Source organism: Podarcis tiliguerta, assembly GCF_965153285.1.
Source record: "Podarcis tiliguerta genome assembly, chromosome: 18".
Classification (NCBI taxonomy): domain Eukaryota; kingdom Metazoa; phylum Chordata; class Lepidosauria; order Squamata; family Lacertidae; genus Podarcis; species Podarcis tiliguerta.
This window is the reverse complement of record NC_139551.1, coordinates 11,961,076-11,988,152: the sequence shown is the minus strand read 5'-3', so window position 1 is coordinate 11,988,152 and position 27,077 is coordinate 11,961,076. Positions and strand designations below refer to the sequence as shown.

General features: G+C 47.3%; 1 protein-coding gene and 1 long non-coding RNA gene across 2 annotated transcripts in view; both read left to right on the top strand.

Annotated features, from left to right (window-relative positions):
- Nucleotides 1–27,077, top strand: part of LOC310668660 — a 151,027-nt gene extending 123,950 nt beyond the window's left edge. Inside the window, exon 2 of the long non-coding RNA XR_014506765.1 lies at nucleotides 26,896–27,077. This is a non-coding gene — a long non-coding RNA (uncharacterized lncRNA). The remainder of the gene's footprint in view (nucleotides 1–26,895) is intronic.
- Nucleotides 660–27,077, top strand: LOC310668486 (procathepsin L-like). The gene is made up of 8 exons (XM_083421836.1): nucleotides 660–752; nucleotides 13,970–14,106; nucleotides 17,752–17,865; nucleotides 18,100–18,258; nucleotides 19,564–19,788; nucleotides 21,879–22,047; nucleotides 24,276–24,390; nucleotides 26,437–27,077. The coding sequence occupies exons 2-8, from the start codon at nucleotides 13,978–13,980 to the stop codon at nucleotides 26,534–26,536; spliced, it is 1,011 nt and encodes a 336-aa protein (XP_083277962.1). The 5' UTR covers nucleotides 660–752; nucleotides 13,970–13,977; the 3' UTR covers nucleotides 26,537–27,077.

Sequence of the window (27,077 nt, the reverse complement as noted above, 5' to 3'; positions counted from 1 at the left end):
TATAATAAATGACACTGCTGCAACTCGGGCCCTTAATGAGGTTGCGAGTTTTGTGGGGGGAGTCAGTCTGGATGATGCCTGGGTCTCTTCCGATTCATTCTTATCTACCACCCTAGATGACCTTCCTGGTCTCTTCCAACTCTGATTCTATGATTCTGTGAAAGGAGATTCTAAATGGAAGGCAAGAGCTGTTTGAGAGTGGAGCAGACTCTCTCAGAAGGTGCTGGACTCTCTGTCCTCGGAGGTTTCTAAGCAGTGGTTGGGTGGCCATCTGCAAAGGATTCCTTAGTTGTGGTTCCTACATTGCAGAGGGTTGACCTTCAGGATCGCTTCTACCTCTGTAAGTCTACGATTCCAGGAAGTGGTGCAATTTTTGTAGCTTGGTACAAAGTTTGGTCATTTAACAACAACTCGTGCGTCCATAATTCTAAGCAGGCATTGTCCACAGACTTCCATAAGGGTGAGAAACTTTAAAGTCTGAATTTCTTAGGAAGCCGCAAAATTGACCTGCAACATGGCACTAATAACACTATATTAAAAAACAAAAACATGGCTTTTTGTTTCCAGCCTGTTCTTCCAGCAACCTGACTTGTGCAAGCAGGCAGACCAGTGTGTGTGTGTGTGAACAAAAGGAAGTTGTGCTTTTTAGGGCACACTATCTGCATAAGTGTCACGGTTGGTTTTCCTCTCACAGAGTGAGGCAAACCAACAGGCAGTCTATTTCCCCCCAACCCGCCCTGCTGCACAGAGAGGTAGGTTGTGTCTGTGTGGGAATCGATGGTAGGGGCTGCTTTGCTTGCAGGAATTTGCAGTTTTAATGCCTGCTGGCACTGCCAGCTAAAACAGACCGAAGAGCAGGTGGTGGGAAAGACCTGGGTCCCTGTTTTGGGAGGCGGGCATCTTCCTAAGTTCCTGTATTGTATAGAGATTGGAACCAGAGCTCAGTCACTCAATCCCCAGGCATCTCCCGTGAGAAGGAGAGGGTGACGGTTCTGCCTCAGAGGCTGTACAGTAAATGCCTCTGAATATCAGTTTCTGGGAATCACAAATGGGGAGACTTGCTATTGCACACAACTCCTGCTCTTGGGCTCTGCATCTGTTGGGCCACTCTGAGGACAGCGTGGTGGGTGACAGGGGGCATTGGCCTGGCCCAGCTGGCTCTTCTTAAGGAAAGAACACCTCTCTGCTTGAGATCCTAGTAAGCTGCAGGCAGCAAGAGCTAACAGTCCTGGGCTAGATCAATGAATAGTCTGACCTGCTGCCCTAGGCTCAGAGGTCATTTGCACTCCAGCTGCCACCGAACTACAGCACCCATCAGTGACATCTGGAGGGCCAAAGGGTCAGATCAGGGCTGAAATTAGAACCATTCTGTTGTAGGCAAGAGGCTCTGTCAAGGGGCGTGCTTGATGCACCCACCACAGTTCCTCTGATTTGTAAATGTGCCCAGCCCTCCCCACAACCTGCAGCATCCATGACTGGTGGCTGACTGGCCTGCCTCTTCAGCAAAGGCAAGGCCACCATCTCCTGAGACAGCCTGTTCCCTTGTCCTATACTTTGCATCCTTGGGAAGCTAGCGGGCCACTTCCTGTGTGTTTCAGGCTACTAGGCTACTGAAATGGGGGGGGGGGTAAGTGGTGAGCGAATGGCCCTGTGGAGAGCTTAGCCGGTAGAGCATGAAACTCTTCATCTCAGGGTAGTTGGTTCAACCTTAGACAAAAGATTCCTGCATTGCAGGGGGTTGGATCATTTGACCCTCATGGTCCCTTTCAGCTCGACAGTTCTAGGATTCTAGAGGCCGCTTTCTGTGTGTGGCTTTTGATACACTTGATTTTTAAAAGAATCTATGATTTAAAAAAGAATCTAACAGCAGAGAACTTAAATCTTTTTGGAAGTCTTGTTCCACCGGTGCTGAAAAGGCAACTGAAATGGTGCCTGCCCAATATCTAACAGGAGGGAGCTTCCAAGAGTTGGGGCCACAAAGGCCTGGTTCCTACATTGTGTGGAACTAGGATTCCCAGGGCAGGAGCATCCCAGACCCTCAGATTTCAGGACCCAAACCTGAGACTGAGTGCCCCCCCCCCCGTCATATTCCCTGGGGTGGGCGCCGTGCCAGGCGTGCAAGAGCACTCAGCTGTCTCCTCTCAAGCCCAGCCCAGTTCTATTCTCTCCCACCACTAAGCCCTGGAGAAAGAGGTTAGTTGGGAGAGGGGGAAGAGGACACAAACACCCCCCCCCCCGCAGGAATCCTTGCAATAATTTGCAGTCAACTCCTGAATGTTGCAAGCTGCGTGCCCAGTCTTCTTTTTCTTCTTGCGGACTCTCCTTCCTTGGAGGTATTTCAGCAGAGCTTGGGTGGGGCCCCCTTCCAGCCCTGCAATTCTGTGGTGGTTGTGCTCCAATTTGTGTGTGGTTTTCCAATGCACAAGTTAGGAAGGGTTGCCATTAAATGCGAACTGAGGAAGCTTCCTATGTTCTGTGATAGGAATTTTGAGGTCTTAGATATATGTTAAATGTTCATAAGTGTACCAATCAAGCACATACATAGATCAGCACAGGAAGACCGACCTGGAACCATTTTGATTCCCAAACTGTCCCAAACTGACCAAATGTTTTCTCTGCAAGGCAAAAGGAAAATGGAAAAACCTCCCCATTGTCTTTTCCTTCACAAATCCTGTCTTAAGGCATGTCTGTGTTTGAATAGGGTGTGAGCCTGTGACCTGGCCCAGGAACTAAGTATTTATCATTACAAAAGACTGGCCAGGCTCCCCAGAAAATCCAATCAAGTAACCTGCCAGACAGGAGATAAACAAATTTCTGTTTTAGATCGCCTTTTTTGTGATGTAGGTGTGATGTATCTGAGGGGTGGTCTTAGGTTACACCCCTTCTGTGATGTATGTATGATGTTTCTGGGGGTGGTCTTGATCTAAAGGGTAAAGGGACCCCTGACCGTTAGTTCCAGTTGTGGCTGACTCCGGGGTTGCGGCTCTCATCTCACTTTACTGGCCGAGGGAGCCGGCGTACAGCTTCCAGGTCATGGGGCCAGCAGGACTAAGCCGCTTCTGGCAAACCAGAGCAGCGCACAGAAACGCCGTTTACCTTCCTGCCGGAGCAGTACCTATTTATCTACTTGCACTTTGACATGCTTTCGAACTGCTAGGTTGGCAGGAGCAGGGACCGAGCAACAGGAGCTCACCCCGTCGCGGGGATTCGAACCGCCGACCTTGTGATCAGCAAGCCCTAGGCTCTGTGGTTTAACCCACAGCGCCACCCGCGTCCCTGGTCTTGATCTAAAAGGTAAAGGTAAAGGTACCCCTGCCCATACGGGCCAGTCTTGACAGACTCTAGGGTTGTGCGCCCATCTCACTCAAAGAGGCCAAGGGCCAGCGCTGTCCGAAGACACTTCCGGGTCACGTGGCCAGCGTGACATTGCTGCTCTGGCGAGCCAGAGCCACACACGGAAACGCCGTTTACCTTCCCACTAGTAAGCGGTCCCTATTTATCTACTTGTACCCGGGAGTGCTTTCCAACTGCTAGGTTGGCAGGCGCTGGGACCAAACGATGGGAGCTCACCCCATCGCGGGGATTCGAACCGCTGACCTTTCGATCGGCAAGCCCTAGGCGCTGAGGCTTTTACCCACAGCGCCACCCGCGTCCCTTTCGATCTACAGGGTGGCAATTTCAAAAGTCTTTATAAGGCTTGCGCACCATTTTTCGGGGTTCCTCCTCTCTCCTGCGTGGGGTGAGGGGAGCATCCTGTTGCAACAGATCAATAAAGATCAAGCTTACTAGCTGCTTTGCTTCTCAATATTCTCTGGTTGGCCTCTGTTATTCTCTCCTACCAATAGGGAACCTATGTAAGGACTTTATATGGGCTCTTGGATACCCCATAAGGGAAAAGGGCATATTTTTGTTTACAACAGTTTGTAACTGTTCACCCCAATGAACATGTCTGGATAGGCATAGGCTTGCCTTGGTGAAGAAATTCTTAGCAGGCATCAAAATAATAATAATAATAATAATAATAATAATAATAATAATAATTTATTTATACCCCACCTTCCCCTGCCAAGACCAGGCTTAGGGTGGCTAACATCAGGTATAAAAACAATTGATTAAAATACAACTTAAAAACTGGATTAAAGTACAACTTAAAATGCAGGTTCATTTCAATGGAAGCCCAGATCAAAAACTGTTTGGGAGGAGAAAACGTCAAATCTTCACCAAGGCCAACTATCCAGAGAGGTCCTACGTGGACCAGAAAAAGCCAGGGAAGTCCCCAAATAGGAGTTCCATCACAGAGGGGAAAAGGGAAAAAGAAAGGGGGGAGGGGATCAAGTTGATTCCAAACCAAAGGCCAGGCAGAACAACTCTGTCTTACAGGCCCTGCGGAAAGAAATCAGATCCCACAGGGCCCTGTCTCATGAGGCAGAGCGTTCCACCAGTGTTGAAAAGGCCCTGGCTCTGGTTGAGGAAACTCAATGAAACAACTCAATGAAGATGCCTGCCTCAATATCAATAGGAAAGGAGTTCTGGAGAATAACTTCTACCACACTGAAAGATCCATTTCATGCAGGTGGGGGGGGGGGCGGAATGTGCAAAAGTAACTTGAATGATGCACATAAATACACAAATGGTTCCAGCGTTAGCTGAAGGTTCAGCATGAAGAATAACCAGAATATAGAAAGGTTTTCAAGGGCTCTAAGGAAGTGTCCTCTGCAGCTTTGGTTTCCCCCTTCTGCCTTATCTTGCTCAAGCAATGGGTTTTGCAAAACCGCTAGGCCACATCCGCTGCTGCAGAGGACAAGATAAGCCTCTGCAGTGAGCCGGGTGGGTGGGCTGGGGGGGGGGTTTGGTGCAGGAGAGCTAGTTTTGCAAGGGGAAGGTGAGAACATCATTTGCTTGCACTTCAGCTGGTGGCATAGTTAAACTATGCAACTCACTCCTGCAGGAGACAGTGATAAAAGAGGATTGGATAAATTGTGGAATTTTGTGACAAAATCGTGGAGGGGTCATGTGATTGGTGCCTGCCGGCCAGGATGGCTCTGCTCTGCTTCCATAGAGAGGGAAATGCTTCTGAATGCCAGGGGCTGGAAGCTGGGGGGGGGGGGCGGCGGCTCTTGCGCTCAGATCCTGCTTGCAGGTTTGCCCCAGGCACCTGGCTGGCCCCTGGGAGGACAGAATGCTGGACCGTGTGCCATTGGCTTGATCCAGCAGCCAAGGCTCTTCTTATGGAACCTCCCAGACCAGAGGCAGTCTATCTGGATCCTAGCAGGGGTGGCCTGTGGGGCTGGGGCTCTGGGTACATTTTTATGGGGTGCTTAGGTTCGCAGCATCAACACCCCAAAGGGGTCTTGTTTCTCCCATAGCCGCAGCCTTGGACCTGTGAGATATTGAACGTGGTCACCAAACAAGACAAGGAAACCTTGGATATAAGGATAACCCTTTTATTTGTAACGCGTTTGCAAAGGCGGGCCCCCCCGCACTCAAGAGTACGAAGAGGCCCCGAGCAAGCTTCGGGTCTTGACTTTTGTTCCTATTGCTGCCGCCCCTCCCTTAGAGGCTTGGCTTACAATCTACCTATTGCAATTCAACACAACTCTAATACATAGACCAATCTACACTCACTATTTGGGTTTTTCCTAATATGGGAGCTATACATTCTGAAGCTCCTTGTGGTCTTTTGTGGTCTAACTGACAGGAAGCACGCTCAAGCTGCTGACTCTGCCTGCATACATGGTCTTCTGTAAATTTCCACTGGGTTTGAGGCACAATTGATTACTCCTTCTCACAATCCCCCCTCTTGTTGTACCCTGCCTCAAATTCACATAACAATTCCCAATGTTCTCCTTCTTCGCCCTCCGTAGGCACAGGGGCATACCGCATGGACATTAGCTGGGTTTGGACCTGCCTTTACGCTAGTAGAGAAAGAGAATTATTGATTGCCCTTACAAATATGGGCAAAACACATGGAATTAACACACACCCAGCAGCTATGAGTCCAATAAGGGCCACTTTTTGGAGGGATTATCCGAGCTCCACCATTCTTTACCATTCCATTGCCCTAGGCAGGGCATATTCCCTACCCATGTTCCATTGGTGTCATTCCTTAGAAAGCATTCTGTTCCCACCAGCTGATTAGAGATCTGCCATATCTCATTTCCCAAATGGTGGTATGTAAAATTCTTTTGGCTTTTATAGACCTCAGTATAGTTCACCTCATGGGCTACCCAGGGCCATTGATCCCCCATGTTGGTGCCCCCGCATACAAAACAATTCCTGACTGTTAGTTCTTTTGCAATTGTTTCGGCTAAGCTTAGAAACATGTTGTGAGCTTTAGGTGGAAGAGGGAGATGGTTGAGCTGTTGCATCTGTTCCTCAAAACTATCAAAGACCGTAATGGGTCTCTTTGTTACTTTGCTCGTGTGTACCTGAATAATTAAGTAGCCATAAGGATCCTTCCCTGTACCATCTATCCCCAATCCCACGTATATGTGTTTCGGTGTGGTTGTTGTAGATTCCTTGACCCATAGGCAGACGGGATTGCATCCTCCAGATTTGCAGTCTGTGGATGCTCCCCTAGTGGTGATATTTACCCCCTCAGGTCCCCTGTAACTGGGCTGCCTATTGACTCCCTCCGTGTACCAATAATTCCACGTCCCACTCCCTGCTCCCACATTGGTCTCTCCTATCCGTTTGGACAAATACTTCCTGTTCTGTAAATATGACTGTTCCCAGCTGTGGGACCCACATGTCACTCCTGCCTAGTTGTTCGGGCCCTGTCCCCTGGCTATAGCGGTGCATGCATCGAAACATACATGGACTGCTTCCCCTCCCCTCGTTACATTGTGTGCTATGTACCCCTGCCTGCCTTGGGCTATAGAGAACATTGTCTTCCTTCCCTCCCCTTTGTTTGCAGTTCCCCCTTTGTATCCATATACATATATACTTGAAGTGATCGGCCCCACCGCCAGAGGTTCATAGCATTCTGTCTTATTTTCTTTGGTCTGACACCTATAATACTGAGTTTGATTATATATACACGGTCTTAATTGTGTGAGGCACTCCGGGGCCACATTGTAATACATTAAAGTCCTGGTACTTTGTTCCCTGTTTTAGTAGTCTGGATGCATTCAATACACGATGAGTCGTCGCTAGCCTGAGCTACGCCCAGGACTAGGAGGGCTAGGCCCCACTTTCCCCTCAGGATCATTCTGGGGGTGTCCACTTCCTCAAATATCTTAGGGCCTGTACTACAGTGGGGGTCTCTAGTAACTCACAATGAACGGCCCCTTGTAGAGTGATCCTACAATATTGGACTATTACATCCTCTATAAATACAATGGAGCACTCCTCTGTACAATGCACGCAACAAACACAAGCCTCACAGTGAGCACAACAGCAACATTCGTAGAAACACTTGCAAGTACAAAATAAACACATCAGGAAAGCATTCACTGTCCTTAATCTCCTCCCTGGTTCCTGGTCCCTGATCTGGTGAGTTTCACCTTCAACGGATTGTCTGGGCTCGGTGTTGCCGTCCAACTCTCAGGCGGGGCCCTTTTTACCCGGTGATAGTGAGTCCATCCGTGTTCTCGGGTCCGTACTGCTGACTCAGTGGTGAGCAGGACCTGGAAAGGACCATCCCAACTCGGGCTGAGCTCCTCCGCCTTTCACGTTTTGATCAGGACCAAGTCGCCAGGCTGGGAAAGGTGTTGTTGTTCCAACAACGGGGATCTTTGTGCCAAGACTCCCTGCCTATGGAGAGATAATAAGGACTGGGACAGTGACTGCAATTATTTCCTCAGAAACAAGTCTTTAAATACTATCTGGGGGTTTCCCAACTGTGTCAAATAAGGCCGTCCCATCATCATCTCAAAAGGGGACAATCCCGTGTCTTTCCTAGGAGCTACCCGCATTCGCAACAAAGCCAGGGGTAGGTTCTTCGTCCAAGGTAGTCCATTTTCCAAGTATAATTTAGTCAAATGTTTTTTAATTTCTGCGTTTGCACGCTCCACCTTCCCGCTACTTTCGGGGTGCCAAGGAGTATGAAAGTCCCATTTTATTCCTACCAACCCCATGACTTCCTGCAGCACCTTTTGGGTAAAATGAGTTCCTCGGTCTGAGTCCAATGTCTCGATCATTCCATACCTAGGAATGAGGCTTTCTAGTATGTTTTTGGTGACTACTTGAGCTGTGGCCTTTCTACTGGGTATGCTTCCACCCATCCCGTCAGGTGGTCTTTAAAGACCAATAAGTACTTCTGCCCTCCCCTCTCCGGTAGTTCAGTGAAGTCTGCTTGTACTCGTTGAAAAGGCCATACTGCGAGGGGTCTCCCCCCTCTTTCTGTCTTCTTTGCCCGCGTTTTATTAACCTTCTGACAAATTAAACATTTCCAGGCGATGGCATGAGCCATTGGCCACATGTCACGGCTCCAATACAGGGGCTTAACTAGGTTAATCATTCCTTCAGTCCCAAAATGTCCACTCTCGTGCACTTTCTCCAAGATTCCCATCATAGTTGTTTTGGGGAGTACCATTTGTCCCTCTGGGGTCTCCCAACCACCCTCCTTTTCTATTGGACAACCCAATATACTTAGGTTCGTCCTGGGGGACTGGCTTATATTCCTTCATCAGGGCAATCACCGTAGGATTCATCATCTTTGTCATTAAACGTTATACCATATTTTGCAAGCATTGCAATAAGCAGGGAATACACAAGCAGAGGAGCAAAAGAATTAGCAGGGGCCCTATTAACATTGCAAAGTGTCCCTGAACCCAACCACGTGGTAGGAGTCTGTCCAACCCGGACATGTCCCAGCCCTCCCAGGTCTATTATAGGGATTGTGGGCTCCCCAAACACGCATCTGGTTAGTGAGATTGAGGCCCCATACCAGAGAAGGGGGAACTCCGGCAGCTGTGGGCTCCCCTACTAGAAAAAGCAATAGAACACTAGGGGAAATAATTGCAGGGCGCTTTCCCCACAAATTCTATGGCGTTTATGCCAGCAGAAATAAATGGCCATCCAGGAGCACAGGGTTCCCACTGCAATTCCCAGCCACCAACCCCAATGACTCCAAGGCTCCTGCATTTGGTCTAGCTCGGGCGTATCCCACCCAAAACACAGCAGGGGGTTGAGATGAACGTACTAGGGTCCCTGAAGGGGTATGTTGGGAGATATTCCGGTCAGCACATGCTGGCTGTAAGTGGTAAGGCTGGCTAAATCAGCCTGCTCCTGATAATTCCACCGTGGAGTGGTGGGGGGGGGGTAGACCTGGTCAAGTTGGCCCCCGTCCACTCCCTGGTTCCTTAAAAAGGCTCTCGCCTCGGCATGTACTCTTCTAGTCTCCTCAGTGGTCAGGATGGAGTCTAGAAGGTACTGCACGTCGTCAAAAGGTGGGGTTATAGGTTTTAAAAATGCCTTCAAACAATTTAATAATTTTTGCTGAGTTTTCCTCAAAGGATGGATTTTGGTTTCTCCAATTACATACATCAGCACTGGAAAATGGCACATGTTGCACTGTGTAAGTGCACTCAGGGACCACTCCATTGGCGTCTGGCACCCCGGGAGAGTCATAAACCACCCTCAAAGGCATGGTTGCCACAGCTTGTTCTCCTGAGCCTCTTCTCTTTCTGCGCTCAAGCTTAATGTGAGAGTGAGCCTGCCTTGCTGCTTTCAGCCACTCCCTTTGGAACTTAGCGGTCTGATTTTGGCCACGTTGCCCTGCTTCCAACAGATGGGGTGCCACGTCCAGTGCGGACTTATAGGGTGACACAAAAGTCTTCCAAGTAGAAATATAGGGGATTTGGTCTGGGTGGATATTAATGATGTTCCTCCAGAGGGGGTTGATTAATTGCAAATCAAGAGTCCCCTCGGAGGGCTATCCTGTCTTCAATTTGAATCCCCAATCATCATTTTTAGTAGCCGCTTTCCAGTTGTTCAGAAAGCATTGTAAAGGGGTGCATTTACTCCCTCCCGACCCCATCTTAATTTTCCTCAACAAAGTAAAAGTAATCCGCTCCTAGAGACAATTTTATTCAGGCAAGCAGCTCTCACTCCAGACTGTGACTTCAAGAAATGCACAGTCCCACATTCGCTTAGCCAAGGGGAAACGCTAAGCCCCGACCACTCAAACATTCATCCTTTCACTGGATTACTTTGGCACACTTCACACACTTTCCTTTTTTTTTATTCTAGTTCAAATTAGCTAATTCAGCAAATCCTTTCCCTCTTTCTCAATCCTTGTTCTATAATTTATCTTAACACAGTCTAAGTTTTCCACTTTAGCCCATTAACAGTCAGTTTTTGCTTAATCCTTTATAACATTTTTCAATTTTGCAATATTTCTGTAAATATACTTTAATTTTTTTTCTTTTTTTTTCCATCGACTCTTCTCCCTGGTCTCAGATTCTGCCAGTCATTTTTGCCATTTCAAACAATACATCAAAACACCAAGAAAAACAACAACAAACAAACAAAAACATCTAAAAACACATCCAATTTCCATATCTTTATCTTTCATTTACTTATTTCCTCGACTTCCTCACATCTCCCTTTCCCTTATTTTCCCAATTTCCTCCCTTCCCTTCTTTTGGCATCGGGTGGGGAGGTTTCCTTGCATTTCCTTACATGCGCAACAGCCTTGTTTATCTCAACTTGCACAGCCCCTTGCACAACAACCCTATCTTGCCCCACCAGTAACTGCTTCACCCGTTACTGACAAGTCAGTCTCTCTTCCCCCTCCCTTCTCAGGAGGCATGCTCCTGGTCACGTACACTCTTTCCTTCAATATGTATCAGTTTCCCCTTCTGGATTCCAATTATAACCTCCCTCAGGTCCTATTGGATATTGGGGCCAAACTACCCTAAAAATTAATCATTTTTACTTTTGACAGGCCCCTGGTATACTGTCTCACCCCATCTTCATCCCATTCTAGTAGGACCTGCCCCAAGGGACTATTCGGATCAATGGGATCCTGCTTTCCTCCATTAGACCCTTTTCTACACGTACTCTGTCCCTTGCCCATTGTTACAATGTCTCACAACCGCTCACTCACAGATTCACGCGGACTCGCCTGGCCGTTTCCCTCGCGGGACCACGGAACCGCAAGCTAATCCTCTCGTCAGGACTAGGTCCTGATCCACACTCACGCGTCCGTATGGAACCTCTCTTTCACTCAGGAGACGAGTCTCTCACCCCCGTCCCTCTTACAAATCCCAGGATTTACTCACCCAATGCAGTTCAGCGCCGTTTCCCACGACTAGTGAACAGGCGGGCGTCCCCGCTGGGTACTCACGGTCCCCGACCGCGATATCTCTCCCTCTCAGTCTCGGATTCAGCTCCCTATATCAGGTTTCCGTCAATCAGCCCTCGTGAACCGTCACAGACACGCCCGGGTCAGGTTTCTCCGGAAAATCGGAGTGGCGCCTACCCGTTCACCGGGGGTCGCTGCACAGCTCGTCGAGGGCCCCACGTTGGAGCGCCAATTTGTGAGATATTGAACGTGGTCACCAAACAAGACAAGGAAACCTTGGATATAAGGATAACCCTTTTATTTGTAACGCGTTTGCAAAGGCGGGCCCCCCCGCACTCAAGAGTACGAAGAGGCCCCGAGCAAGCTTCGGGTCTTGACTTTTGTTCCTATTGCTGCCGCCCCTCCCTTAGAGGCTTGGCTTACAATCTACCTATTGCAATTCAACACAACTCTAATACATAGACCAATCTACACTCACTATTTGGGTTTTTCCTAATATGGGAGCTATACATTCTGAAGCTCCTTGTGGTCTTTTGTGGTCTAACTGACAGGAAGCACGCTCAAGCTGCTGACTCTGCCTGCATACATGGTCTTCTGTAAATTTCCACTGGGTTTGAGGTACAATTGATTACTCCTTCTCACAGACCCCAGCAGAAATCAGCTATGGCTCTCGCTCTCTCTGCCTTCCCAGCCTGCTGCTTCTGTCTCCAGCTTCTAGTTCCAATAACTGCTCCCAAACTCTGGCTTTTGTCCTTCTCACTATTTGCAAGTTTAGTTGCGATTCATGCATTGCAGGTTAGACTAGGTGACCCATGGGGTCCCTTCCAACTCTATGATCCAAGGTAAATGAAAAGGTACCCCTGCCCGTACGGGCCAGTCGTGTCCGACTCTAGGGTTGCGTGCTCATCTCGCTCTAGAGGCCGTGAGCCGGCGCCGTCCGAAGACACTTCTGGGTCACATGGCCAGCGTGACTAAGCTGCATCTGGCGAGCCAGCACCAGTGCAGCACACAGAAACGCCGTTTACCTTCCCGCTATAAAGCGGTACCTATTTATCTACTTGCACTTAGGGGTGCTTTCAAACTGCTAGGTGGGCAGGAGCAGGGACTGAAAGACGGGAGCTCATCCCGCCGCGGGGATTCGAACCGCCGACAATACGATCAGCAAGTCCTAGGCACTGAGGTTTTACCCGCAGCGCCACCCGCGTCCCTCTATGATCCTATGATCTGCCATATTGCACAGAGCCCTCTTTCCTTTGATCTCTTAATGGCCCATCAGGGAGGTAGCCTGGCTTGTATTTTAACACATGCTGAATCCAGGGATTAGAGAGGTCTGTCACCTACAAAATCATAACAATAGGTAGATAGATAGATAGATAGATAGATAGACAGACAGACAGACAGACAGACAGATGCATGTCACCCCAATCTCTGAGCAGAGAGATGTTTCAGGGGTCCCCGGTGCTTACCCAGGGTTGGTTTCCTTGGAATGAGGGACACTGGAGAGAGAGCCAGGTGCTGCATCGGTTTCACAGCAGCCAGCCAGCCTCTGCCGTTGAAGGGTCTTGCGAGAAGCCCAGAGGGGGGTCCCTGCTTCTCACCATAGTTCGCATCTGCTTGGGAGGAGTCCAGAGGCAGAGGGCTGGGGGGGGGCTGATGCCAGTCCCAGCAACGTCTTCCGCTAGGGCCGGTGAGCCTAGGTGAACTCTGCTGTGTTTTCCCTTTTCTGAATAAAAAGCTGACTTCACCTTGAGCCTGGCGTCTCCCTTCTGACCTGCGGAGGAACCAGCCTTCCTGACAGCCCCCAGCCTTGGAATCCAGCAGAAGTCCAGCATGGGGGGGGGCAAGGCCCATTTATTTGCCCAGAGGGCACCATCACAGTGGTCCTTAGGTGGCAACTGGGACCATTAAGAAGAAACCTGCCTGGCTAGTTCAACAAGGGAAATCTGTTAGATTTTCACTTTGCTGAGAAGGAATTAGAAGGGCATCGTGCTGACTAATCCTCTCACCAAACTAATATATATATACAGTGGTACCTCGGGTTAAGTTCTTAATTCGTTCTGGAGGTCCGTTCTTAACCTGAAACTGTTCTTAACCTGAGATACCACTTTAGCTAATGGGGCCTCCTGCTGCTGCCGCGCTGCCGGAGCAGTTTCTGTTCTCATCCTGAAGCAAAGTTCTTAACCCGAGGTACTATTTCTGGGTTAGCAGAGTCTGTAACCTGAAGCGTCTGTAACCTGAGGTACCACTGTACCTTGGTTTACAAACTTAATCCATTCCGGAAGTCTGTTCTTAAACCGAGGTGTGCTTTCCTTAATGAGGCCTCCTGCCGCTGGTGCCCTTCCACCATTTGGATTCCGCTCTTTGACCGAGGTAAAGTTCGCAAACTGGGACACTATTTCCGGTTTTGTGGCGTTTGTAAACTGAATCGTTCTTAAATTGGACTGTTCTTAAACCGAGGTACCACTGTACCCATGCTGCTTCCAAACGTCAGCCTGGCAGGTGCAGATTATTGCAGAGATGCTCTGGGGGCCTGACCTGCTCTGCCCCCTCTCCCCAAGGTCTCTGGTCTGGGCCATTGCAGGGCTGGGGGGGGGGCACCTGGGGGGGGGGCAAGATGGGCTTTCCGAATGCAGTTCTCAATTATTGTCCAGAGGCTTTGGCTTCCAGCCTCATCCCTTCCAATGCCTGACGATGGTTCTGTTTGCCCGTCTCTTCCAGACTAAGGCATGCCTCCCGTTTCAAGAGTCCCTCTGATCTTGCTGGTGCTCCTGGGAACACCTGCCAGTGCGCTGGATTGGGCCCTGGAAGGAGAATGGAAAGGATGGAAGGAAGTTCATGCCAAGCAATACCTCAAGGTGAGTTTGCCGTGACAAGATGTCAATTTCCCCAAAGTACTAGCACTGCTGATTATTGCAGAGAGAAATTTCCCTTGGGAAATCCAACTTTTCTTCAAGGGACCTAAAGACAAAGACTCTCTGTGCACATACAAAGTGCCTGGTTACTTATAAAAACGTATTTGCTTTGTTGGATTGTAGCCTTTCTAGGCCTTATTAACCATGGGTAGGAAAATTGGTGGCACCCGAGCAGAGACAAAAGGAGCCAAACGTCACCAAGGGGTTAAATCCAGAGAAAGAGCTTTTTATTCTGCCATTGGGGGGGGGGGGGCAGAGGCACCTGTGTGATTCAGTTCACAAAAGACAGGCCGCAGCAAAAAGCACTTTACATCAGGTTTTTATCCTGTTCCCCAAACCCCCCCTTCTTCCCTCTCCCCCTTCACAGGTTTTGCATAGAAATGTTTCTTTTCGTTCTCGGCTCTGCTCCCGGAAGTATGTTGCAAGTCAATGTGCCAGAAGAAGGTCACCTTGCATCTGGGAAGCAAAAAACTTTGCTGTTCTCAGCTCAGCTTTTTGCTGCAGCTTTTTTGTTACAGCAGAGGACTGCTTAGCTAATGCTTTTTGTCTTAGAGGAAAATGCAGTTTTTAAAATGCTTGAGGCAAGGCCTGGCTGGGGGGGAATTCACAAACAGTTTCAGGGCTTTTTGGGGTAACCCTAACTGTTCCCCTTCAGGATTAGACGGAGGTTCCCTCTAAATTCAGCATTGCGTTCTAGTGAGGGACATCTGGGCCTCAGCCCTTCTGTGCCCCCAGCAGCTGCTGTTCAGAGGCAGACGCTCCTGGGAGAGTCTTAGAATGACCAGCTGGGAAAGGAACATTTCAGAGACAGGCAGCACTAAATGGGCTCCTTTGGAGGAAGGTGAGGTATAAATACATATAATAGTGGTGGCCTTTCAGTAGAATAAAAATAATACTGAGGTCCATTGCCGAGGGCCTTCTGGCCGTTCCCTCTCTGCAAGAAGCCAAGTTACAGGGAACCAGGCAGAGGGCCTTCTTGGTGGTGGCACCTGCCCTGTGGAACGCCCTCCCATCAGATGTCAAAGAGAAGAACAACTATCAGACTTTTAGAATATATCTTAAGGCAGCCCTGTTTAGGGAAGCTTTTAATGTTTAATAGGTTATTTTATTTCAGTGTTTTGTTGGAAGCTGCCCAAAGAGGCTGGGGGGTATAAATAATAAATTATTATTATTATATAATAGCATTATTCCCCCCTTGCTTTTTATTTTTGTCCTAAATTTATTTGCCGAGCTAAAGAAGAAAATACAATTATAAAAGGGGGAACCAGTGAAATTTATAAAATATTAGAAGAAATGGAGGATCAAAAAGATCATTTAAAAGAGGTGTGAGAAACAAGGCAGATAGATTATCAAAGCTAGGGGGAAATATGATAGAAACGTACATTGAAAATGTTGTCTATAAAAATAAAAGAAAATTGTTATAAGTTAGTTTGGAGATGATATTTAACACCAGTTAGATTAAATCAAATAAACAAGGGATATTTGGCATTATATTGGTGGGGATGCCGGGAAACAGGGAATTATGTTCACATGTGGTGGGGGTGTAAATATGTAAAAAATAATAATAATAATGGCAAAGGGTGTTTAAGGAGATAAGAGAAATTACGGGGTTAATGATGAGCCAAAGTCCAGAGGTACCACTATTATCAATTTACGATGGGGCTAGGAAGGACTTGCTCAGAAATATTTTGACAGCCGCACAAATCATTATAGCTGGGAAGTGGAAGGGGCAAGGAGAATATAAAATGGAAGAATGGTACAAAGAGCTTTGGGATATAGCTATTAATGACACATTGACATGTACCATTAGGGTAAGATGGGGAGCAATGATTGTGAAAAGATATGGAGGGTGCTTTTGGAGTTTGTATTATTAAAACAGAAAAGGGACATCACAGGAGGTGCTGAGATTTTGGGAAGCTGAATAGGTATTGGGGAGTGGTCTCAGTGGAGGGGAGCACATTTTTATTCTTATTTATGTATGATTAGTTGTATGATTTTTATTCTATTAATAATAAACAATATTTTTTTAAAAGAAAGGAATTCATATCAAATCATTCCCGTGGTGGATTTTCATCATTCCAAGGTTGCTTTACTCAGGAAAAAGATAGCCATCAGAGGAGGGAACCTGAAGCAAGGCCATAATCCCTGAAGCGTGTGGTCACACTCACCAGCCATACTGCCTCGGGGTTAAATCTCATCATCCTGACTCAGGATTGCCACTCAAAACCATTCAGAGAACAATGTCCAACCGGTTTCAGTGTATTGGGATACTGGGAGAGACAAAGGGGGGGGGGTATTAGACTTGGCCTGGGGAGTTGGAGGTTGCCACTTACCCACTGATAGGAATGTAGAATACCTCTGATTGACATGCCATCAGTTTTCAGCCCAAATGCCACTCCTAGTTCATGACATGTTTATGACATATGTGTGACGGGTAATCTAGGGAAACTTTTAAAAGAGCGCCCCTTGTTGGGGGCTTCTCACTGCATCTTCTGTGTTGTAGTTTGGAGTCTTGTGGCAACAATAAAGATCAGGCCTCCTGGCTGCTGGTTTGCTTCAATTTCTTGACTACAGTCTTGTTTGACCTTCCAGCCTAAGCCTGCGGAACTCATTGCTGCAAGAGAGAAACACAGGAACAGAATAGAGAGAGGGAATGAAGAGAGAATGAAGAAAGACTCCTCCTGGCCTGTCCAAACAGTGTAGCACTGAGATAAAATAACAGGGCTGATCTCAATCCCGCTCAGTCCAGCTGCTCCCAGCTCCTCTGAAAAACATTCCAGATAGAAAGAACAGATGAGAATCTTCTGCTTGTTTCTTAGCAGAATGGAAATGGACTGGCCATGTCCTGGCATGTTTCAGCTTCCAGCTTGGAATACACACAATATGCTATAAAACTTATGTTATTTGAAGTGATTTCTGTCCCTCAGAAATGCCATTTAGATTTAATACTTGGCACACATACATCCCCATTTTTAAAGTTGGATTTTCCATAGCATCAATTTATTGTGGGAGAATTGATCAAATTTATTTTTACTAGCCATCATGCTCCATAATTTCCTGACTGACTTAATTCTGTCAGGTGGATTTTGAATTATAACATATTTTGATCCCAGTGCTGTCCATAATGGGGTTGTAGCTGCATATTCAAGGGACACCCAAGCCAGAAAAATATTGTTGGAATTTACTTTCCAACATCTAACATTTGGTAGTAAATAAACTGGATGGTACAGTTCTAGATTTTGGATGCCAAATCCTCCTTTTTATTTGGTAACTTGCATTCTTTAGTAAGGATATTCTTGGAGTTGCAGAAACCCTTAGGCATTTCCTAATGAATGATTCATTTTACATAAATATTTACTAGATAAATGAACTGGAATTCCTCTCAAAATGTAGATCATTCTGGGAATAATGTTCATCTTGAGAGTGTGTTCTGTGTTACAAATCAAGCATTGCTGGGAGGTGTTTCTTTTTGTTTTCTAAGGTTATTTCTTATCAAGAAAAAAGTCAGTGTGGCATAAGAACATTTTGGTGTGGCCCAGAGAAAAAAGCTTGAGAACTGCTGATCCGTAATTGAGCTTCCCATTGCAGGAGGAAGAGGCATTTCGTCGGGCCGTCTGGGAGAAGAACCTGCGGAGGATTGAGCAGCATAACCAGGAGGGGAAGAAGAGCTTCCAGCTGGCAATGAACCACCTGGGCGATTTGGTAACTGGAACTCTCTTGCATTGCCTTGTTGAGCTGGCATTTGTGAGCGCTCTCTTGGGGGGAATGCGGGTCTTGGGTTGCAGCCCGGCTGCTGGGAGTGGAGAGAAGGGATGCCGGTTTTGGCCAGTGACTTAAAGCTTTGTCCTGGGATGCAGCCTCAGGAGTAGTTTGGCAAGGAGTGGCCTTCTGACAATCTGGAAGGAAGAGCACAGCAACTATGGTTTCCTCCCGCAGACGGACGAAGAGTTTAACGAGATGCTCAGCAGCTTCCGTTCCGACTTGGCCGACCAACCCGGTAAGAAGGTTGCCTTGTTCCAAGAATCAGCCAGCCTGGAGACCCCCAAGGAAGTTGACTGGCGCACCAAAGGATATGTCACCCCAGTCAAGAACCAGGTGAGCCCAGAACAACCTGGGGAGACTTAATGGCCAAGCTCAGGATTCCTAGAGGGGCCTTTTTTAACATCTCTCTGTTGGAGCAGGCCAGTGGCTCGTCTAGTCCAGCATCCGGTTCCCACAGGGCAAGAGCCCTCTGCCCACTTGTGATGATACCCAGGAACTGGCTTTCAGAGGTGGACTGCCCCTGGCCATTGAGGTTCTGCACATGGAGAACACTACTGGATTAGACAAAAGGAGGTCCATCTAGCCCAGCACCCTGTTTTCACAGGACTCAACCCGATGCCCCAACAGGAGACCTGCAAGCAGGACCCAAATACAAGAGCAGGGCCATCCTGGCTAGAAGCCATCCTGACCTTCTCCTCCACATATCTGACCAGCCCTCGTTTAAAGCCATCCAAGTTGGTGGCCTTCACTGCCTCCCTTGGGAGGGAGTTCCGCCCTTTAAATGTCCTTCTGAAGCGCTTTGCTCCCTCTGTCCTGAATCTTCCAACATCTGCCTTCATTGCATGTCCACCAGTTCTAGTGTTATGGGAGAGGAAGAAAACCTTTTTGCTTTGTCATAGAATTGCAGAATTGGAAGGGACCCTCAGGGTCCAACCGCCTGCAATGCAGGAATCTTAGCTGAAGCTGGCAGGTGGCCTTCCAACCTCTGCTCAGAAACCTCCAAGGAAGGAGAGACCACCACCGTCCTAAGTAGTCCATTTTCCACTCTCAAACAGCTCTTTCTGTCAGAAAGTTCTTCCTGATGTTTACCGTATTTTTCGCTCTCTAAGACACACTTTTTCACTCCAAAAAAGTAAGGGGAAATGTGTGTGCGTCTTATGGAGCGAATGCAGGTTGCTCGGCTATCCCAGAAGCCAAATCCCTCTTACTGTTCTGGCTTCTGGGATTCAGAATATTTTTTTCCTTGTTTTCCTCCTCCAAAAACTAGGTGCGTCCTATGGTCTGGTGCGTCTTTTAGAGCGAAAAATACGGTAGTTGGAGTCTCCTTTTTTGTAACTTGAAGCCATTGGTTTGGGTCCTACCCTCCAGAGCAGGGTTCCCTCATCCATGTGAGAGCCCTTGAGATGTTGGAAGATGGCTCTCATATCTCCTCAGTCTCCTCTTCCCTAGGCTAAACATACCCAACTCCTTCAACCTTTCTACATAAGGCCTGGTTTCCAGGCCCTCCTCTGCACATGTTCCAGCTGCCCAATATCCTTCTTAAATTGTGGCTCCCAGAACGGGACCCAGGTGGGGTCTGCCCCCACACCATGCATGTTTGATTTACTTCTGCCTCACCACCTCTTGCTGCTCCCACAGGGCCACTGCGGATCCTGCTGGGCATTCAGCGCCACCGGAGCACTTGAAGGGCTGCGCTTCAACAGGACAGGGAAGCTGATCCCGCTAAGCGAACAGAACCTCATTGATTGTTCCTGGAAGCTGGGCAATCAGGGGTGCCACGGAGGGTACATCACCCGGGCCTTCGAGTACGTGCGGGAAAACGGAGGCATAAACTCAGAGACCAGCTACCCCTACTTGGAGAAAGTAAGACGGAAGGAGGAATCAGTGCACATGCGCCACTGATCTGGGCCACACACATGGGCACAATTGTGCGGCCGAGCACAGACCTTTGCCACCTTCGCATTACTTCTAATTTATAGTCTGCCCTATTGCATATATTAATATTTTACGGCTTGAAGCAATAGGGTGAGTAAAAACTGACTCCTCTTGGAAAAATAATTGTCCAGACCCATATATTATCCAGACTCAAAAGCTTTACTCACAGAACTTTCTTCAATTACTCCTAATATCGTTTTTATAAGAAGCTGAACCTATGCTCGATGTGCACATGATATTACACAACTATCTGAATGTAACACTGATTGTTTGATGTTCTGTTTTGAAGAAAGTTCTGTTTGGACCAAAAATCAGAGGTCTGTCTCTCCCCACAGCTTCCATTAGCCCACAGTTGTTTTCTCTCCAGGAGAGACCTCATTATCACATCTTTTGTTCTCTGTGGCTTCCAGAGAAACACTCAAAGGCAACTCCCTTCAAAATGGCAGTTTGCAATTTAATAACCCTCTCACATGATCTAAAGTTAAACACGATATGAGAGAGCAGAGAACACCCTAAATTGATTATCAACCCATTTATTTTATTTTTTCAATTTTTGTTTATCATTTCCATTTTTACACATGAAACAAGAACCTCCCCTTCCATGGTTCATTTTGTTACTTTCTTTACTTTCTTTTCCACTACATATTTTAGTTTCTCCCTATATCTTATTTTTTCTCAACTTTGTATCTCAATATTTATTACTGCTTTTACTGTTAACTTTTTGACATGCTTTCAATATGTTTCCAAATAATCTATAAAACATTTCCAGCCATCTTTGAATACTCCTTTTCTTTATCCTGACCCTTATTCTATTTGTCAATCTTGCCATTTCTATATATTCTATTAACTTTGTCTTCCCTCCACTTCTGAGCATACGCCATGCAGAGACCCCTTCGTGGTGCTCAGAGGGATCTGCTTTGCTTTATTATAGCCCAATGGGATTTTCCAATTTTCAGCAGCACACATACAAGCACATACAGAGTTATTTTCTATTTCAATGTTAATTAAACAAATAATAATAATAATAATAATAATAATAATAATAATAATAATACTTAACACGCCCTTCACAGGTGGAAAACACAATTAGGAGATAAGGGAGAGAAGGGATCCTTTTGCTAGACCTCTGGTCCATCTAAGAAGAAATCAATCTCTTAGTGTGGCAGCACTTTGGAACTCCCTGCTGACTGACATCTGACAGGTGCCTTCGCTGTGCTCCTCTCTGGACCGCCGGCACCCGCCCTCATGCTGCACAGCCACGGAGTGGCGCCTGGGGAAGGGCTGTGCCAGGAGCCTCGGCGCTCTCCGCCACCCTCCTCCTCGGCCTGCTGCAGCTGCAGCTCCAGTGCTGCTGGGATGCTGCCAAGCCTGCCATGGCGCTCCACCGCTGCTCCCACTGGGAGCTCACTGAGCTGAGAGGGTGAATGTGGTGACCGGCAGGCGACCTTGTGAAGAGTGGTCCCCTCAGGCGTGCAGACAAGTCCACCTGTTGCCCCCTGCGTGACACCCACAAAGAGGCTAGGGGGTCAACCCTTGCCTTGCCCTGGGCGCTGTCAACACAGGTTACACCACTGGGACCAGCACAGGAAGCAAATGCAGAAGCCCACACCAAATTTTACACCTAGTTTGGAAGCAGCAAACTGCTCAGTAAAGTCCGCTTCTCGTGGATCCTTCATAGCCTTGCAAAGTCTGCACTGCAGCCCTTCCTCTGAGGAGGGCAGATTGAAATGTTCCCCTTTTTTGTGGAGTTCAGTTTCCAAAAGGGGTTTCTGTCATTCATAGACTTGTAGAGTTCGGAGGGACCCCGGGGGTCCACTAGTCCAACCCCCTGCAATGCAAGAATCCTGCCCACAGCCCCACGAGGCTGGGCTTGGACCACCAGCCTTCTGACTAACAGCCAGGCACCCTGGAAGCCCTGGGGGCTCTTTGCAAAGGCAGCCCTGGGGAATCTGCCCCAGCCACTCTCCTCACTTGCCCTGCTCTGCAACCGCCTCCAGGTGATTGTTGCTTCTCTGCAGGATGGATCCACGTGCAGTTACAACTCTCAGGACCGTGCGGCCAACTGCACCTCCGTCGTGGTGGTCCCAGTGGGGAACGAGGTGGCCCTGGAGCAGGCGGTAGCAACCATTGGGCCGGTTTCGGTGGCCGTGGACAGCAGGAGCTTCTACTTCCATTTCTACAAGTCAGGTGAGGGGGCCAAACGTTTGCAGCCTCTGGTGTGATTTTGGTGGCAGCTATATTGCCATTATTAATATTGCGCAGAATGAAGCAATTGGATGCATAAAAACTGACTCCTTTTGGAATAAAAATTGTCCAGATCCATAAATACAATTCAAAGCTTTAAACAGGTACAAAACAATCAGCAATACATCCAGAAAGTTGTATAAAGCATTTGCATCAAGGATAGGCTCTTCTTAAATTATGACCAGAGCAAAAATCCACGCTGTGTCTCTGTGCAGCTCCCGGAGGTGCAACTTATCACGTCCTCCTCTCACTGGGTTTGGGTACCAAAGAGCAAGCCAGCTCCCTCCAGAATGATGAATTGGCAATTGAATACATTAACTGCATCATCTAAGGTTAAACTCCCATGTGAAAGCTAGCAGAGAATATGAACAGTAAATTATTGACTCAGTTAGATGAGTATACAATGGGATTTTCCAATGTTAAACCCTTAGCAACATACTAGATTCAAGTAGGTATCTGTGTTGGTCTGATGCAGTCAAAATAAATTAAAAAAATGTCCAGTAGCACCTTAGAGACCAACTAAGTTTGTTCTGGGTATAAGCTATTTCTCCGTTTCAGTGTGCAATTATACAATTATACTTAACAAGCTAAGGGATAATAGGCAACTCCTGGGCACAGATGGCTAATTTGTGGGCCTCATCTAAGGTGGGCTGCAGCAGCAGTGCCAGCCACTGTAGTCCATGCAGCGGTGAGCTTGAGGTTGGACTACTGCAATGTTCAGCACGTGGGGCTGCCCTTTGCACCTGGTTTGGAAGCACCGGCAGGCGCAGAATGCAGTGACCAGACTGCTGATGGAGACACCTGGCCGAGAACGAGAGACACCCTTGTTAAAAATATTTGTACTGGCTGCCCAACCCCTGGCAAGCCATGTTTAGTCCTTGCATTGATTTACAAATCCCTGAACAACTTAGGTCCAGGCTGCCTCAGGGATCACCTGAACCCTTCTTTCCCAGCTCAGTTACTGAGATCCCCTGCAGGAGCATTGTAGGGTCGTGCCCCAACTCAGGCTCACCTGACAGCAACAAGAATTAGAACCCTATCCTGTGACCTTATCCTGTGGAACTCTCTGCCACTAGCAAGCCAGCAGGCACCACCTGTGCCAACTTTTAAACACCTGCTGAAAACTTTTCCACGCCTGGCCTAAGCAGAGAAGGAAGAATGCATCTCCCCACAATAGTTAGCTGATTTATGATTTAAACTTTTTAATATGGCTTTGCACTATATGGTTTTATGTACTAGTACTGTAAAGAACACACACACACAGATAATATTTTAATGTTGCACTGGATGTGCTTGGCTTAAAGGCCGGTTCTGTGCCTGAAAACTTTGGAACTCGGACCCTCCACATGCTAAAAACCAGGATGATAATAATAATAATAATAATAATAATAATAATTTATTTTTTTGTACATGAGTAGAATGTGCCCTTTTATTGAAAATGCATCTCTGGGTTATTTGTGAGGCATAGGAATTCGTTCATTTCCCCCCCTTCAAAATATAGTCTGCCCCCCCCCAAGGTCTGAGGGACAGTGGACCAGCCCCCTGCTGGAAAAGTTTGCTGACCCCTGGTCTATAATATATACCTCAGGACTGTCTACACGAAGGGCTCGCCCACACGTCTACCTGTGTGCCACAGAAAGTGTGGTCCAAGTGCTCTCCCCCTTGCCCTGCTCCTTTCTGAGGGAAAACTGGCTCTTTTGCTAATCAATTGGAACAAATGGCAATCCAGGGAAAACCCAAATTGCCTATTGAGCGCTAAAGAGCAGTTATCCTTGGGATGGCAGGACAAGCCCTGACTTTCTGCAGCTCCTTCCCTCTTTGCGCATGACCCCTTCAAAGGTCCTGGTGCTCTTAAAAAAATAGAACTTGGAATTTATTTACTTTTTTAAACCCAAAAAGCTTCCCATTGGAAAGTCATATTTGACACACAAAGTAGATAACTAGGTTTCAGAGTGATGGTGGTGTTGTGCAGCCGGCTATGGTCTACTCTGAGTGGTCTCAGTTGGTCATTGTTATTTTATTTGTTTATTAAATTTGTATTTATGTTAAATATGTCCCCCACATTCATATCGGAGGATCTGCTGCCAGCAAGGCTCACACTGGATGAAGCGCCTTCCTCCCCGCTTTGCCCCGTTCTGATCCTGCCTCACTCCAGTCTCTTCTCCTGCCAGGGGTGTTTGACAGCTCCTCGTGTACCCAGCTGGTGAGCCACGCCATGCTGGCCGTTGGTTATGGGACACTCCAGGACGGTGGGAACAACACAGCTTATTGGATCCTAAAGAACAGGTGACCAAAGGGGTATTTGAGCCGGGGTGGGAATGGTCGGGAAAAGCTCAGAAGAACATGAGAGAAGCTCTTCTGTGAGGGCTGGCCCACCCATGAGGTGAGGTGAGGGAACCGCCTCAGGCTGCAGGATCCATGGGGCAGCAGCCTCCATAGCGGCCCCTTGGCAATGGGAAGCTCGTCTCCTCCCACCCTTGGTGGTGGGACACCACTGAGTGATTGTCTCAGGTGCCCAAATGTCTTGGGCCATCTAGTCCAGCCTCCTGTTCTCACAGTGGCCAACCAGGTGCCCCCAAGCCTGGGAGCAGGATTTGGGCACAAGGGCAGCCCTCTTCTCCTCCCATGGTCGCCAGCAACCACATGTCTGAAACAGTACAGGAAAATAGTCCTGAAGTCATTTTGACTCTCCCAAATTGACCTCAAATATTTCTCTGCAAGGAGGAAGGAAATGGGAAAGCTTCCCCATTGTCTCTTTGCTCACAAATCCTGTCTTAAGGGCATCTTTGTGCATGAATAGGGTGAGCCTTCAGGAACTAAATATTTACCATTACAAAAGAATGGCTAGGCTGCCCTGGCAATGCAATCAGTGACCATTAACAGGTATCCTGACAGACAGGATGTCTGCTGGAGACCAGTCCTTCTGTGATGTATATCCTGGGGGGGGGGGGGGTCTTGGGCTACAGGGTGGGCAATTTCAAAAGTCTACATAAGGGCTTGCACGCCATTGTTCTGGGTTCCCCCTCCCTCCTGCGTGTGGGGAGTGGGGACCCTGTTGCAACAGTTTAATACAGTGGTACCTGGGGTTACAGATGCTTCAGGTTATGCGATTTCGGTTGCACACCGCACTGCGCCGAACCCGAAAGTACCAGAACGGGTTACTTCCGGGTTTCGGCGCTCATGCATACATGCATGCGCAGAAGCGTCGGATCACGACCCGCGCATGTGGTTTAGACCACAGCGCCACCCGTGTCCTAAAATTATATTACAAAGTAATTATATTACGAATTATATTCCGTCTCCCATTATTAGAATGGAATACCAAAGACGAAATGCTTAAATCAAGAATATACACTGGGCTAAAGATCTGGGATATAATATAAAAATAAGTGCATGAGAAAAGCTGTGGAAAGTAGATATGAAATATACTGCTTGGTATGCTTTAAAAGTAAATTACATGAAAATTACATGTATTGCTTAAGTGATATACTTAACACCTAACCAATTATCTAAAATGTGTAAGAATATTCCTAACAATTGCTGGAAGTGTAAACCCGCAGATGGATCTTTTTTTCATATGTGGTAGAATTGCAAGAAAGCGAGGGAATTTTGGGAAATGAAACATGATGAAATAAAAAAGATATCCAAAATGCCCAAAGCGTTTTTGTTAGGGATTATAGGGGCAGAAATCCCCCCCAAAAAAATATTAAAGTTGTTTATGTAACAACAGCGGCTAGGATTTTATATGTGCAGAAATGGAAGGAAGAAGTTCCCACCAACGAAGAATGGAAAAGTAAGATAATGGACTTTGCAGAACTCTCAAAATTAACAGCAAAATTAAGAGACTCTAATGACGAGTGTTTTATAGACGAATGGATGCCTTTTTTGGACTACTTAAAGAAATATTATAGTATGTTGAGCTTGCGAGGAGGATTTGAGATACGAACAACAGAAATAATTAGATTATAATACTGTGGTTATGATTTAATAGAAGAGAGGGTGTAGCAGAAGGAGAAAAACAACAACTCCATGGAAAACTGGGAAGCAGATAAAAAAATCAAGAAAAGATGAAATTGTGTTTTGATTGTATATGCTAAACATCTGGAAACTTAACAAAATATAATTTTTAAAAAGAGTTCACCCCCTTAAAAATACAAAGCGGTATGGAAATGAAACTACTACTATTATTACTACTGACAATATACAGTTATGATGGTGATAATGGCTTTGAGGGTTTGGGGGGCTTTTTTTTTTTTTACAATCAAGTGTTATATAAATTGCATGAAATAAAATAATGTACTGACGCCTCCTTTCTCTCTCTTTCTCTGTCAGCTGGTCTGAGAAATGGGGAGAGCAAGGCTACATGCGATTGGTCAAGGGCACAGGCAATCACTGTGGCATAGCCAATCAAGCCAGCTACCCCGCCCTGTAAGCTTCTCAAGAGCCAGGATCCCAACCCTCCCGACCTGAACCTGTTGCACAGCTATGAATCCTCAGTTGTTGAACACGCAATTTCACGTTCTCTGAGAAAAGCTGAAATTGCAAAGGAAATCATGTACAGTGGTACCTCGGGTTAAGAACTTAATTCGTTCCGGAGGTCCGTTCTTAACCTGAAACTGTTCTTAACCTGAAGCACCACTTTAGCTAATGGGGCCTCCCGCTGCTGCCGCACCGCCAGAGCACAATTTCTGTTCTCATCCTGAAGCAAAGTTCTGAACCTGAAGCACTATTTCTGGGTTAGTGGAGTGTTTAACCTGAAGAGTATGTAACCTGAAGCGTCTGTAACCTGAGGTACCACTGTACTATTGTTACCTGCTGGGCTTCCTGACTCTGCCCTGTTCCTTAGATGTTGTTCTTTAAATGTCTCTCTCCTGCATACAATTCTGACGCACACTTCATCCTTGTATTGCTTTCCATTTGGCAGCGGCAACCTGCATTTTGTTGCCTTATTAAATGAATGTGGAATTCTGAAA